Genomic DNA, 13623 nt, shown 5'->3' on the forward strand with positions numbered 1-13623 from the left:
GTTTGCTTTTTTTTTTTTAATCGGCGTTTGAACGTCTGACAAACACCGATCCGATCTCCAAACACCCGACATAAGGGTTGAAGCACACCATAAAATACTCGCCTCCGAGCACAGCGTATATGCTTCAATATTCTTACTTTTGTGCGTTTCTCTCATAGACTTGCGTGTATTGCCTGGTGTCAAGCAATGGCCGCCGGTGACGACACCGACGGGCTCCCGATCCGCGATCCAGCCCACTACAATAGAGATCAATGGGCCTGGGGTTAGATAAGAATCGCAATAATTGTGTCACTCAGCTACCTAAATGCTCGACTGTCTCGAAGAGCTGCGAAGTCTAGGCAGCAATGAATAACCGCGTGGGTTGAGGTAAGCACAGAAAAGAAGTTATTGAAAAGAAGAAAAAAAAATAGCGGTAGCGCTGGTGCGAGTTCAACGCCTCTCGTTGGTGTCGACGAAAGTGCCCAGCGATTCATTTCCGCATACGACAACCGTACGTTGTGTTCAATAAAGTCAGCACGCCCACTCCTCGCGTTAAGATTTCTTTTTTGAGCGTTTCCGCCGGCGGTAAGAAATACAGTCAATCTATCAAGATGCCGTCGGGGGCAATCGCGGCGATTGCGGCGGGCACTCTGCCCTCCTTCCGGCTTATAGAGATGGTACGGGTGTCTAGGGACGGATGTTTAGAGTGTCCGATGGCACTTGGAATACTTCGAATAGGCATAGGCATTCTCTCACTCGGCCGAAAAGCCGTGCTCTTCGCTAGGCCTTACCGGGGAATCCGAGCCTCGCTAAATGGCAGCCGTGTTGCTTTAGAGGCTTTTAACCTCCCCAAAGGTAATCACTTATGACAACCTTTTTTTCTTACAGTGTACTTAAAAAGACCTCCGGAAGGAAGCGGCTCAGGAAATGTTGCAACTGTTACGAGAGCGACGCTGATAATATTTTCGACCGCCTCATGACTATGGACGAGTGTTGGACTTGCCACTATGATCCAGAGACAAAATCACAAAGCAAACAGTGGGAGCATGTGAACTCACCAGAGTCAAAAAAAGGCGAAGACTGTGCCGTCTTCGCCGTGGTGTTCTTTTGACATATTACGCTCACAAAGGTCAAACGATCACAGGAAACGATTATTGTGAGCTCCTGACAAAGTTGCGAGAAGCTATCAAGTCAAAGCGCAAAGGGAAGCTCACGAAAGGCGTCCGTCTGCTTCATGACAATGCTCCGTCTCACTCGGTGCAGGAGACGTTGTCACACGCGGCCTCTTTAATTAGGTTACGAAAGTTTGCGTCATTCCTCATATTCAACCGACCTCGCACCTAGTGACCTCTTCCTCTTGCCTCGCATGAAGACTTCTCAGCGTGGAAAGCGTTTCAAGGACGTCGACAAAGTCATCGATGAGGTAGAATGATTCCTGAACAGTCAAGGCGAGGAGTTCTATTACAATGGCATCCGACAGCTTGTCCATCGCTGGCAAAAGTGTGTGACTTTGGGAGGTGAATACGTGGAGAATGACTAAACCCCTACCCAAGTTTCATTGCTGAATCCCTAATCCTTCATGACAATAATACTAACTTTAGGAACGCCCCTTCTACTTTGTTAAAATCTATACGTAAAGCTATAAGGTCACGTGTCTAGTGGTAAAAATGTGCAACATGGCGGTGGCCGGTTGAGGTTCATTTGCAGCCGCCAGTTTATCTGTCTAACCCCTATACCCCGTTGGCACAGAAACTTTCAACGGGCCAGGCAAAAACACTGTCGGTCTAAACGTGCTTGTGTCCGTCCGAAGAACATCGATAAACCATCATCGCAATAAATTCACTAGTTCAGAAAAATTGGAGAAAATTAGAAGGGCGCCAATATTTGGTTTTGGAGCCTTGATAGTAAAAACGTTATTAAAAAGTGCATGTTTGCCCAGGTGCATAGGCAATGACGATGCTTCACTTTTCTTTCTTTACCTCATCACCACAGACTTCGGATACCTGCTCGCTTTATCCTTAAATGTAAATATTTCGGCGGAACTCCGCCAAAAATTTTCGAAGGAAAAAGGTTGCAATCGAGGGAGCACGCAGTCTTCGTATATAACCGAAGGCATTTGATCACTTTATTTTATTCGCGCACAATTTTGTGCTCTTTATGAGCAGACCGACATGTCTGTCAAACTTTACGCGGAATCAACATGGCTGCGATGCAATCGATTCCAGAACCGGCAGCGGTGTCCAATATTGAGCAGTGTCTGCTCTGGCTCTCTGCTGGTGATCTTCAAGGCAGCAAGGTTACCAGGCAGAAGCTGGGGCCATTGGTAAGCCTCCACGAGATGGTTCTTTCTGCGGAAGCAAAAGTATATGAAGACTATTCATACTAAACCCATGACAGTAGCGCAAATATAGTCAGATGCCACGTGGTATGTGTCTAATCAATTAAAACTTGTTGTTGGCCTAGTTGGTTCATGATCCAGTCGCGAAAAAACCTCTAGACTGTGTCTAATCAAGTTCACACTGTTAGATCATTTTGTGTGGAACACATCTGGCGCGTAATGGAACTTGCAACCAAACACAGATGGACAACCGCATGAAAGATATTGCGGATTTTGATAGCATCAATCGCGTGCCGAGAAAATGAGAAGAGTTTCATGCCCTAGCCACTATTTAGATCACCCAACATTAAGGTTTGTGCATCTTTCCATATTCTATGAACCTAGTAACCCTAGTTAGACCTTTTTGGTGAGGCTAACTAATGTTCACTTTGAGAAAGTTCATCATGATAAAAAATTAACACCTTGAACTTTTAAAAATTCAAAGATATTTCAAATATGATTTTCGATCATGAAAATAAACACCACCTGCCAAAAAAAGTCAAAAATAATGCAAAAGCAATGAAAAGCGACAAAGTAAAATAAAATAAAAACATTTGGACGAAGACTTTTTTATCTCCCAGTTGTGTTCTTAATTCATTTTAACTTACCGGGTCGATATTTATTGATTTTTAATTATTTCCACCGTTACGCTCTGCTATAAAGACACAAAAGTTATTTATGTCGTTTCACACTTGAAAGTGTGGTGCAGAAGAGAAGAAAAAAAACCTGTAGTCGAAGGAACAAACACAGGAGGGAGTCTCGAACTCGGTTAATTGCTCATTTTCTCGAGCATCCTCTATAAAACCGCACATCCACTTTCAAACAACTTCTACGCAGAGATCTCCTTCGATGAAAACATTTTCAAATAAAAAGAACATACACATTCACAAACGAACAAACGGTCCAACCCACAATACCATCATCGTAAACCTACCTTTGCGTAGAAGGGGATTGACTATGATGGTACTGTGGGTTGGACCGTTTGTTCTCTTCTGAATCTGTATGTTCCTTAGGGTCTTTGAAAGGGATTTCAACAAAGCAGATCTCTTCGTAGAAGGTGGTTGAGAGTGGTTGTGTGAGTATAGATAAGATGGTTGTTAAATAAACCAGTCAGCCAAGTTTGAGACGTTCCCTTTTGTATCCGCTCCTTCAACTAAAAGTGTTTTTCTTTCTTGGTCCACAGTTTTAGGTGTTAAACGGTATGATTAGCTACCACCAGCTCGCATGTGCACTTACTGTCTTTTCATAAAAAAAGTTAATCTAGGAACTTCGTCCGCTTTAGCTAGTCTACATGGGAAAGGGAAGGGGTAATATGTGTACTGCCTTTCCCGTGAGATCTAAGAGGATTGAGGCATCGAATCTCTGTAAATGCAATTTCAAATACAGAACAGAATAATACAGTTTTCACTTACCCATGCTTAGCGAATGAAGTCCACAATCCCATCAATTTTTTGCTGTAGTTCTGGTCCTCGGAAGACGCCTTTTCCGCAACTGGTCTTCCAAAGACGTACAGAACGTCTTCGACGTGCGCCATGCCGTACCAGGGTTTCTTGGGCGAACTCGAAGACGTGTGGTTTAGTATGTAATAGAAGACTGAATAATCTGTATTACTTGCTAACCTCATTGAAGCTTCTTTTGATGAACATGTTATGACCTTGTCGCCCCAAGCATCCTGAACCGCTCGTCTCAGTTTCTCATAGTCTGTGTTCCCCAGGTCTCGTGTATAAATGTTATGAAGCTCGTCTAAAAGCTGGGGACTCGGAGGCGAGAGCAAAGGCGCCAGTAAAAGGAGAATCTCAATTTTTGTCAAATTCTTCGGCGAGCCAGCATGGAACACCGCGGGAAAGGATCGGCTGGCAAACAATCCACCTTCGTTAACCACGTGACCAATTAGTATATCCTTATTTCCTTGATACTCTGCTCTACAGGGTTCATTCTGTAGGGAGGGCACACCAAAGACCGTCACGAAGCACAGCGTATCGGGACAAACCAACCCTTCTGCTACTCTAATATGCAAGGGATCTGCCCGTCGCAAGCACTCAATGACATTCTCTGGCAGACCAGTTTCGGGTTCAGATGAATTCGTGCAGTTAAGATACATTGCCATCTTTTTTACTTTCGTGAGTAGCCGCGGGTCACTGGCGCGATCCGAATGAGTGCACATAGCTCCGCTTTGCATAATAGCCCTTTGAAAAAGGGCTCCAGAGACCGGTGACGACAGGTGGAAATCTACGGACATCGACCCTGCGCTTTCACCAAAAAGTGTAACTCTCCCCTGATCTCCTCCGAAAGCAGCTATGTTGTCCTTTACCCAACGCAATGCAAGCAACTGATCCAGATGTCCCTGATTTCCAGGGACGTGTTCCGTGCCTCCGTACAAGAACCCCAAGGCTCCCAGTCTATAATTCATCGAAACAACTACGACATCGCCGTAAGCTGCCAGAAGTGCACCGTCATATATGCTAAGAGAAGACGAGCCAAAACGATATCCGCCACCGTGGATCCACACCATAACTGCTAGGTCCGAAGCACTGTTGTTTCTTGTCGGGCTCCAGACGTTTAGGAACAAACAGTCCTCAGTCTGTACTTTAATGCCTGCAAAGAGAATCAAGATCAAGTCGCGCGGATAATGTAATTGCTATATAATTTATCCCTTTATGGTTCAATCCTCCTTCGGATTATGTAAGCACTTGAGTCTAAACTTTGAATCTGGCTCTAAAACGAGTGAAATTTGAATTTCAATAGGCTTATTGCTAAATTACCCAAGCATCAAGGAGAATGCAGGGATTGGTGCTCCACGCGCCACACGCTTACGCCCTCCCCGTATAAAAGATTCGAAGCAAATAACCAAAAGAAAGCGTTGACGAACGCGCGTGCAAGATGCAATTTGTTTTAGACACTTGCTTTAGAAAGGTTAATGCTGAGGCCAGATCGGTCCGCGCGTGGAACTCCAAACCCTCTATTCTCCTTGATGCTTGGGTAATTTAGCGATAGGTCTATTACTGTTACTTCGAGCTTTGGTCTCATCTCAGATTGCCACAAGTATTAACTCATCGAAAGCCACTGTGTAAAGCGTCAATTTCGATTAAGTTTCATAGACTTTATAGCAACCGTTTCTTTCATACTACAATCCCGTTCGATATCGTCCATCCGGTGTGACGTTTGAGTTTCGTTGGACGCTTCAAGTACTCTGTGATACAGTTAGGGACCTCAGAATAACGATATCATAACAATATGCTCACTGATGCCTCTGTGGCAGGCAGCCAACTTTAGTCATGTTAGCAGTTTTATCCTGTTCGTTTGTTTAGATAGGTGTGCATCACACTTCTCCTTATGGCATTCTATGGGTCACATTCAAAAGCTTAAGGCCGCCAGGTTCAGGCTTGAGCCATTTACAAACCCCCTGTTAAACTGCTTTAACGTGCATATTAGATCCCTCCTTTGAACGGAGCTATATACCACGTTGTTTCTAACTCGCACGTGATTGGACTAGATGCTACAAGTCACCAGGCCCTATCGTGGGGCTACGAAGTCTAGCAATCCTCCCGCTTGCATTACATTCGTGTAATCCATTTTTACTTGGTTAATATCGATGTATACCAAAGCTTTGCTTCCAAGCAAGGAAGCAGAAGGCAACCAAAGGCGCAGAATTTGGTTTACATTCAGATCAAAAAGGAAAATAATTGTTTCGAAGTTTACCCTGCACTCTCGACAGCCTTCGATTAGTGTCGACCTGGATGCATACTGGAGCCGGTCGGGTGGCATCCGCAACATCAGTCCACGGCTCCGCGGGCTGCGGCTCCCGGAAACGAAGGGCTCCGACTGGGGCCTTGCCATACCGAATGCCGGTGAACGAATTGACAACTTTGCCATTTAGCTGCTGACGGAATCCCCTCACACGGCCGGCCGTCGTGAGTACGACGGGTCCCTCCCCGTTGTCGGCAGCATGAGCTGCAGCCGTGAGTGCCACGCAGGAGAGCAGTAACAAGTGGGCAGACCTCTGCCCTTTCATTTTCTTCTAGGGGCCGGGATTCTGCGGTAGGAAAGATGACAATAACGGATGTACAAGACACTCTTATGCAGCGTTTCATATATGCAACCATAACTGACCTTCACGCTTGTTTTCTGTTATTCAGTTTACTATATTGCATCGCTGTGGTCACACCACGGCTGAATATTTTTCTAGACACCACAGTGTTCATATAATTAAAGCAGTCTTTGTGCATGTTCATTCGCCATTCTTAGTGGTTTGGAGTTACTCTGAAAAAGAAAAGAGGCGGTTTCATTTGGCGATTTTAATTTGATGCGCGCTTGAAGTGTGTACACGTATCTTGACCCGTCGCCAGTGATCCACCACTATTACTAAAAGTTCACCGAAGTATGGCATAATACCTATCTTTCAGATGCGTTCAGGCATTTCTGCGTTTTTTATGTAGTTGTTATGGTTATGAGAGGCCAACGAGTCGATAAGTTAGTTTTATTACATTCAGAATAGCAAACGCCTAGAACTTTATTGTTAAAGAAGAATTCTTGTGTTTTTAGGATTTTAGTTTTAAACAAATTTTCGATGTTCGTTAGACAAAACAGGTTTCAAAAATGCACTCATTCTTACTCATGACAATAACAGTTTACCTCTTCTTTTTCTTTTATACGAAATAAAATCAATATTGAAGCAATACAATGTCTGCGCTGTGCAAGCTCGCCGTCACCACGTGCCCAGAAGCATCAAATTTAGCTATTTCATTCCAGCTATTTAGCTCTTTCATCCCAGATATTCGACGCGATACCAGATCATCACGAGTGCTGCAGCAAGAAGCGAAACTACATTTAGTTTTACGCTCACTTGGCACGCAGAATACGCTGCGGGCAGGACGTCAAAGCCAAGGGCGCCGCGTAGAGTTGCCAATTCATGCGCTGGGAAGGACTTCTAAAACCAAGAACTCATATGCTCTAGCCTTGCTTGTATTTGATACCTTCTTTTGAATTTTCGGATTCATTATGCCATGTCCGTGAGACAACCTCCGCAGGGCCCATGAAAGGTTCTGAATAAACTCAAACCGTATCCGGCAAAACCGACTTTCAATTCCATCGCTGAATAAAGCGTTACTACCCAGGAGACAAAACGTATTGAGCGCCCTTCATACGTTAAAAGGACCATGAAATGACATTTTTACTTTTGCCAAATAACTCTTACATTCAACCGTCAATTTTCACTTAACGCCGAACAGGCATCTATTATCGTTTCGGTTTATTAACTTCTACGCAAAAAATCGACCGCATCTCCTCGTGGTGATTAATGTTGATTGGGGCGAAGCTCTGATGGTGCTTGTCTGCGCAGACGCTGAGCCGCAGTATGCCGAGCCTTTCGTTCGTTTTCATTCATGTCAGAAAGAGGATGTGTGGTACGGAACGTCGTTATATACGCATTTGAGCATTTGACCGCAGCGCCTTCTCGTCTATAAACGTTGAGTACATGCATGCAAAGTTTAACGCCATTATATACGCATTTGACCGCAGCGCCGTCCCCTGTATAGACGTTGAGCAGGTAAATGCAACGTTTCATCCATGACATCCCCAGCTCTTGAGTTACTACCACATCTCAGAGCCCGCTACTCGTCCCGCAGCCGTGGCCGAGTGGTTAAGGCGATGGACTAGAAATCCACTGGGGTCTCCCCGCACAGGTTCGGATCCTGTCGAGTGCATCACTTTTTCTTTATTTTTTGCCTACACGGGCACGTGAGCATGTGAGCTCACGAGCACGACCACCAGCAAGAGCGATGTGAGCACGGACGCCGGACGGACAAGGCTAGACCCTAAAGGGGTATTCACACGAGGGAGAAATCCCGGGGATTTCTCCCCGGCACGCGCATCCCACGACGAAAACGTCAGGCTTTGCGATGTGCAAAAGCCTCGCGTTTTCATCTCGTGATGCGCGCGTGCCGGGGAGAAATCCCCGGGATTTCTCTTTCGTGTGAATACCCCTTAAGGAGCTTCGCCCCTAAAAATGAATGAAATATCAACTTTTTCTTCGTTTCCAACTCACCGCAAAACAAGCTGCGGCGTAATTTTGACGCTCGTGACGTCCGCCGGCATCAGAATCGGAAGTTCTCTTGGCAGTAGGAGAATGGGAGCGCTAGCGGCGGCGAGTTGGCGGTGTGCCGGTAGGTTTTACTGCGCTGAAGGCGCGCATGCTACCGACATTTTTTCTTATCGCCGCGATAGCCATGGACACATCGCAGCTGAGCGAAATTCAGTTAGATTTGTTGCGCTACACCGACAGCATGGGACTAGCCCCATACACTGGTATGCCTGTTGAGAAGTGCGGCGAGTCTTCCGACGAAGGCTCCCATTCTTCATCGGAATCGCCGGAGGGCTTTTGGAACCTGCCCGCACTCGCGGGGAACACTGTGAATGTGGCTGTAATCACACTCGGTGTCAAAATGTTCCGAGCGTACACGAATGACCTTAGACCCGGGGTCCCTGAAACCGATGAGCCTGCACCAAGTGCTTCGACGTGGTTCATCCAGTGGCAAGCGGTGAAACTGCAACTGTTTATTTTTAACCACCAGACTACAAAAACTGTAATTTGGGCACTTCGGAACACTGCAGCCTTTCGGCATAGTTACCCAGCCATCGATCACAAACAATGTAAACACTAGTCGAGCAACCAGAAAACAAAAATCTGCTCTGCGAAGACAGCGCGGCCAGGAGCAAACCCGTTCAGCAGACGACGCTCGTGAACTGACTGCGCAGGCGGGTCTTTCTTTTGCTTCGTTTACCACACGATAGATGGCGCTTGGTTCTGAGTCTTACGGTAGTTGGCGTAAGCTACCGTCCGATCCAAAGGGCTCAGCCGGAATCATCCATCCATCCATCCATCCTATCAAATTCGGCAAATTTCGTCAGATGTCTTATTACGCTACAATATATAGATCTCAATAATATCTAACAAAACTTTTAGGAGACATTCGCCAGCTATTGTTTATGATCGCGGTGCTGGTGAGGTAGGTTGTTGCCCAATAGGTGGAGTGGATTTGGCTCACGAGCTGCGGTTCCGCGGATGCATCGCAGAGAAAAGGCAGATAGCTTTCGAAGGAAAGATGTAAAAGAGTCCGGTTTTCTTTTTAAAGTTTTTTAGCGAAGAATTTTTTTTTTCTTTTTGCTTTCTATTTTTGTGTTTTTGGGTATCTTTTCAGACCTTTTAGGACGGGCATTGGATGAAGTTCGATTTCAAAATCGTTTCATGGTCCCTTTAAGTGACGTTCGCTAACAGCCGCATGCGCACGTGTGGAGATGTGCGGAAAATTCTGAAGGGCCTCCAGAGAAACGTCGGAGGCAGACCTGTCACGGAATGGTGGCAAACGCGGATATCCGGGGCGCATTTCGGTGGTCATCTTTCAAAGTCAAAGAAGCAATAAGCCAGATTGGATACGACGGGTGACTCAAGGACCAAAGTCGGTGGGTAAAGCGACTCCTCTTAGGCATCTATCTGACAGGTGTACAGAGAAGTTCACGAAAGCGACTTTACCCAAATGCAAAAGTATGGTTGTACCGCAGTGCCCGTGGCTGCCACCATGGACAAAAACTGAGAAATGAGGGTGCTACAGACAGTACCTAAGCAGGAGCTTCTCGAGTGGGCATGCAGAAGGCCCGGCTATATGAGCTCTGCGGATACGCAGCTTCTAAGGAAATTCAACATCAAGAGAGAGTACCTTCTACGAAAACAGCCCGGGGTAGCCGCTTGCTTTTTGACTTATCAAGAAAGGGTGGGAACGCTAATTTATCGACGGAAATTCGATACCATGTTGCAATCGACGACATGATGGGCTTATTTCGAAACAGGCGAAGTCATCGAGCACATTGTGCTGTTACGTTGAATCCTGCAACTAACGCAATTGGTGAAGTCCTGGCAAACGCTGGACACCTGACTGTGGCCTGTCAATGCATTTCCATTTGACCAATTGTTTTCAGAAGCACTCGGCTACTGATCAGCCAACACCGGGTTTGTGCTGAATGTATGTATGTAGTATATGGATGCGGCGGGTGGCTCTTGAAGTGCGAACGCAAAGCGTGGCGTTGTGACAGTTACAGAGCAGTTACCGGAGCAGAGAAGTAGCCGAAAGGCTTTAAAGAAGGCGGAAAGATTGGCGGGGGGGGGGGGGGGGGGGGGGAAGGGGCGAAAGAAGTAAAACATTTTTTTTTTCTAGTTTTAGTTGGCTAAACTCGCCACCACGCGCACAACATTGACTAATCGGCATTCGCAAGAAACATAAATCGTGAGTTCCATCAAGGGGCTATTAGCGGCGAGATGTTCTAGTGGTGCCCTCCTACGGTTCCCCCTTGTGACGTCATTACCTTGCAAGCAACAAGTTCGATGGTGTTTGTAAATAGCATGGTGGAAGCTTGAAATCATTGCGCTCTCAAAGGAACACTGCCAACACCGTCAAAATTAAAGTACTTTCATTCCTCTTATTTCCGCCGATGATAAATCCTTTTCTGACGTCATAGTCAGCGTTCAGCCAATTGTGGAAGGCGGACCACAGCGACGCTTTCAATCGCGCACGTCGCCAATATGCTTTCCCTCGGGAATCGCGCCACTGCATTTCACAATAGCCAACATTAATTTTCTACAACACAGTAATACTGGGAAAACTAATTTAAAGGGACAAAGTAAAACTTAAGGAACGTTTGAGCTTCGCCTTTAAGAGTTGAACGCGATAGCGTTATCGGGACCTTTTCGCAAAGCTTTTTAATATAAACCCGCGCTCGTTCCCGAGGCGCGCAAGCGCATGCGCGTCGTCTACTTAGTAGTGTCACATGTCACTTGACGTCACACGTGAACGTTGTGGGTTGTTTCAAATTCCCGAGCGAGGTCTTGTGGCGTGGCTTCGCACGTGACGTTGCACGTGGCTGTGACGTCATGACCCTATCGACCCGCTAAAATTAGCAGAAAGTCTTTCCCACAAATTTAGCCAAAAATGTTTCCGCAAAATTGAGCGGAAAATTTTCCCGACAAATTTAACGAGGAAATTTAACCCTACTGACGTCACACGTGACGTCACGTAAGACGTCACGTTGACGTCACCAGGTGCATAGCGGGATTTTCTGGTCCCACCGACGCCGACGCCGAATTTTCTGCCACACGAGCTCCTAAACGCTATAACGTTAAAAAATTTTATTATTTGTGACATGGGAAATAAAACCAGCGAAACACTTAAATTATTTGCCGCTTCACCACGGGCGTTTTATTTTAAATATTTAGAGACGCTGAGTGGCCGTGACTTTGCTGACACAGCCATGAATGGCACATGGCAGGCGGGCATCGGCTCAGCACATCACCAGTTGACCACTGCTCCCGAGCCTGTAGATATCGTTTTACCGCTAATTTTCTAAACGAATTTAAACCAGGTACTTTTGGAACTATACAGTGTAGAACCAAGAGTTATATCCCCAGAAAGGGCTTCCCCACTTGCGGTCTTCGTTTTTGTTCTGGCGTGCGGCTGGCGTGCCATTCCTTCTATGTAAAACCACAAATCAAAACGAAATATGGAGATGCAACAGGAAACGCCTACGAGCCTAAACTTTTTACCGAATCACCTGACGATACATAACTGAATACTAAAACCCGCGCAGAGTTTGAAAGCTAGCTAAAGATGGATCAATGAAAAGAAATAAATGTAACCAATTACTTATAAAGAAAATTAGGATTGAAGAACTGGATCACTCCTCCGACCGTCTCTATCATTAGAAATATTTTATGGTAATTTAGTTAAAATTTGATTCAACCCAGATTGTGAATAAATATTAAAACTACCCTTGATATCACCAACAAACATCATGTTTTTATTTTAAATTTTTAAAAGAGAGTTGAACATGTGTACTATTAAAATGAAACTATTGTAAAATGCGAGGCACCAATTTCATTTTTAACGTGACTGTGTTTACTGAGTATGTACCTGCCGCGTCACACGCACAAGCCTAATGGACTTATGTGAGCACCGATTGTAATATGTTACAAATTGAAATAAAATTTGCATTGTATTGTCTTGTTAAGGATAGATAACTGAGCAAGTTGGTGAGAGTTCCTGTTGAAAAACAGCGCGACTGGGACGACACAAAAAGACGAAGAGAACATAAGACCGCGTTTGGTTTCTGTTCTCTTCGTCTTTTTGTCCCCGTCCCAGTCACGCTGTTTTTCAATATTGTAGTACAATACTGCGTTATGTTCATGGCGTGAAAATGTGTTTTGCTAGTTTTATACTTTTCCTGGAAGATCCTACTTAGCCAAAAAACCGCGGCTTTTGCCCGAGAAAACAGGTCCTGTTACCAGATATCCGAGTCTACGCGCATTCATTAACTAACAGCGGTACAATGCGATAGGCTGGGCTCCTAAACCACATAAACTTTAACAATGACACCTTATGGTCGCCTTCAAACAGGAAACGCCACACTTGCCGCCAGCTCGAAAGAGAACTTTCGTAGTTGTAAAACCGAAAAACTTAATACTTGAATGGAGTTGCCCTTAACCACAACACTTGACCACCGAACCAGAACAACCAGCCCTTGGCATTAGTTACAATTTAAAAGTGGTTCCTCACCGGTCTTTTCTTTGTCGATCGCTGGAACGATTGGACGCTGAAAACTGTACTCTGGTTTATGACACTGACGAGTCTGTAATGACTTAGCAACGAGCTTCCTCGATTCTACATCCGTTCACACTGGACGTCGGCAGAACTCTGTGGGCTATTTTTTCTAGCTGCTCGATATCGCGCTTCCAGGGTTTCTATCTCGAATCGGTCATTAACTCGGCCCAACATGGCCTCTGCCGTTTTCGTCTGATGTCTACGCGGTGTCGTATAAACGACAACCTTATCACGTGCGTTTCTTTCTTCTTTGTTTTTTTGTTTTTTTTTTGTGAAGCACAGCAACTGTTACGAAAGTCGCAAACTAGGCGTTTCTCTCCAGTTTCAGTAGCTTGACCCTAGACCGATATAGGTTATGAGGCGCTCTCTATTCGTATTACAATCAGAAACCCTTATCAAGATTCTGTTTGATGAAGTTAAAAAAATGTCTGTCCAGCTACGAACATTATGTGCGTAGTTCGATTTGCAATTTAGTAATCCACATTAAAATGTACCACTTTGTACGATAAGCGTTCCGTCTCATCGTTACTTTATGTATGTTTCGGCTATAAATATTTAAGCTATAAAATAGTGCTACAGGTGTGTGCCTCTAATTAGGATTTTCCCTTTGAGATATTGTAAAAT

General features: G+C 45.2%; 1 protein-coding gene across 2 annotated transcripts; it reads right to left on the reverse strand.

Annotated features, from left to right (window-relative positions):
* Positions 1–2149: 2149 nt before the first annotated feature.
* Positions 2150–13128, reverse strand: LOC8034638 (acetylcholinesterase-like). 2 transcript variants are annotated; one of them, XM_029991698.3, is made up of 5 exons: positions 12955–13128; positions 6467–6616; positions 6056–6389; positions 3769–4951; positions 2150–2327 (listed from the first exon to the last, which is right to left on the reverse strand). In XM_029991698.3, exons 3-5 carry the CDS (start codon positions 6366–6368, stop codon positions 2165–2167), a joined length of 1659 nt encoding a protein of 552 aa, XP_029847558.2. In that variant the 5' UTR covers positions 6369–6389; positions 6467–6616; positions 12955–13128; the 3' UTR covers positions 2150–2164. The 2 variants fall into 2 exon arrangements, with proteins under 2 accessions (XP_029847558.2, XP_029847557.2); XM_029991697.3 differs by lacking the exon at positions 6467–6616 and having other exon boundaries at positions 12955–13127.
* Between the last annotated feature and the right edge of the window lie 495 nt (positions 13129–13623).

This window comes from Ixodes scapularis, unplaced genomic scaffold, assembly GCF_016920785.2.
Source record: "Ixodes scapularis isolate PalLabHiFi unplaced genomic scaffold, ASM1692078v2 PGA_scaffold0__279_contigs__length_252992795, whole genome shotgun sequence".
NCBI lineage: Eukaryota > Metazoa > Arthropoda > Arachnida > Ixodida > Ixodidae > Ixodes > Ixodes scapularis.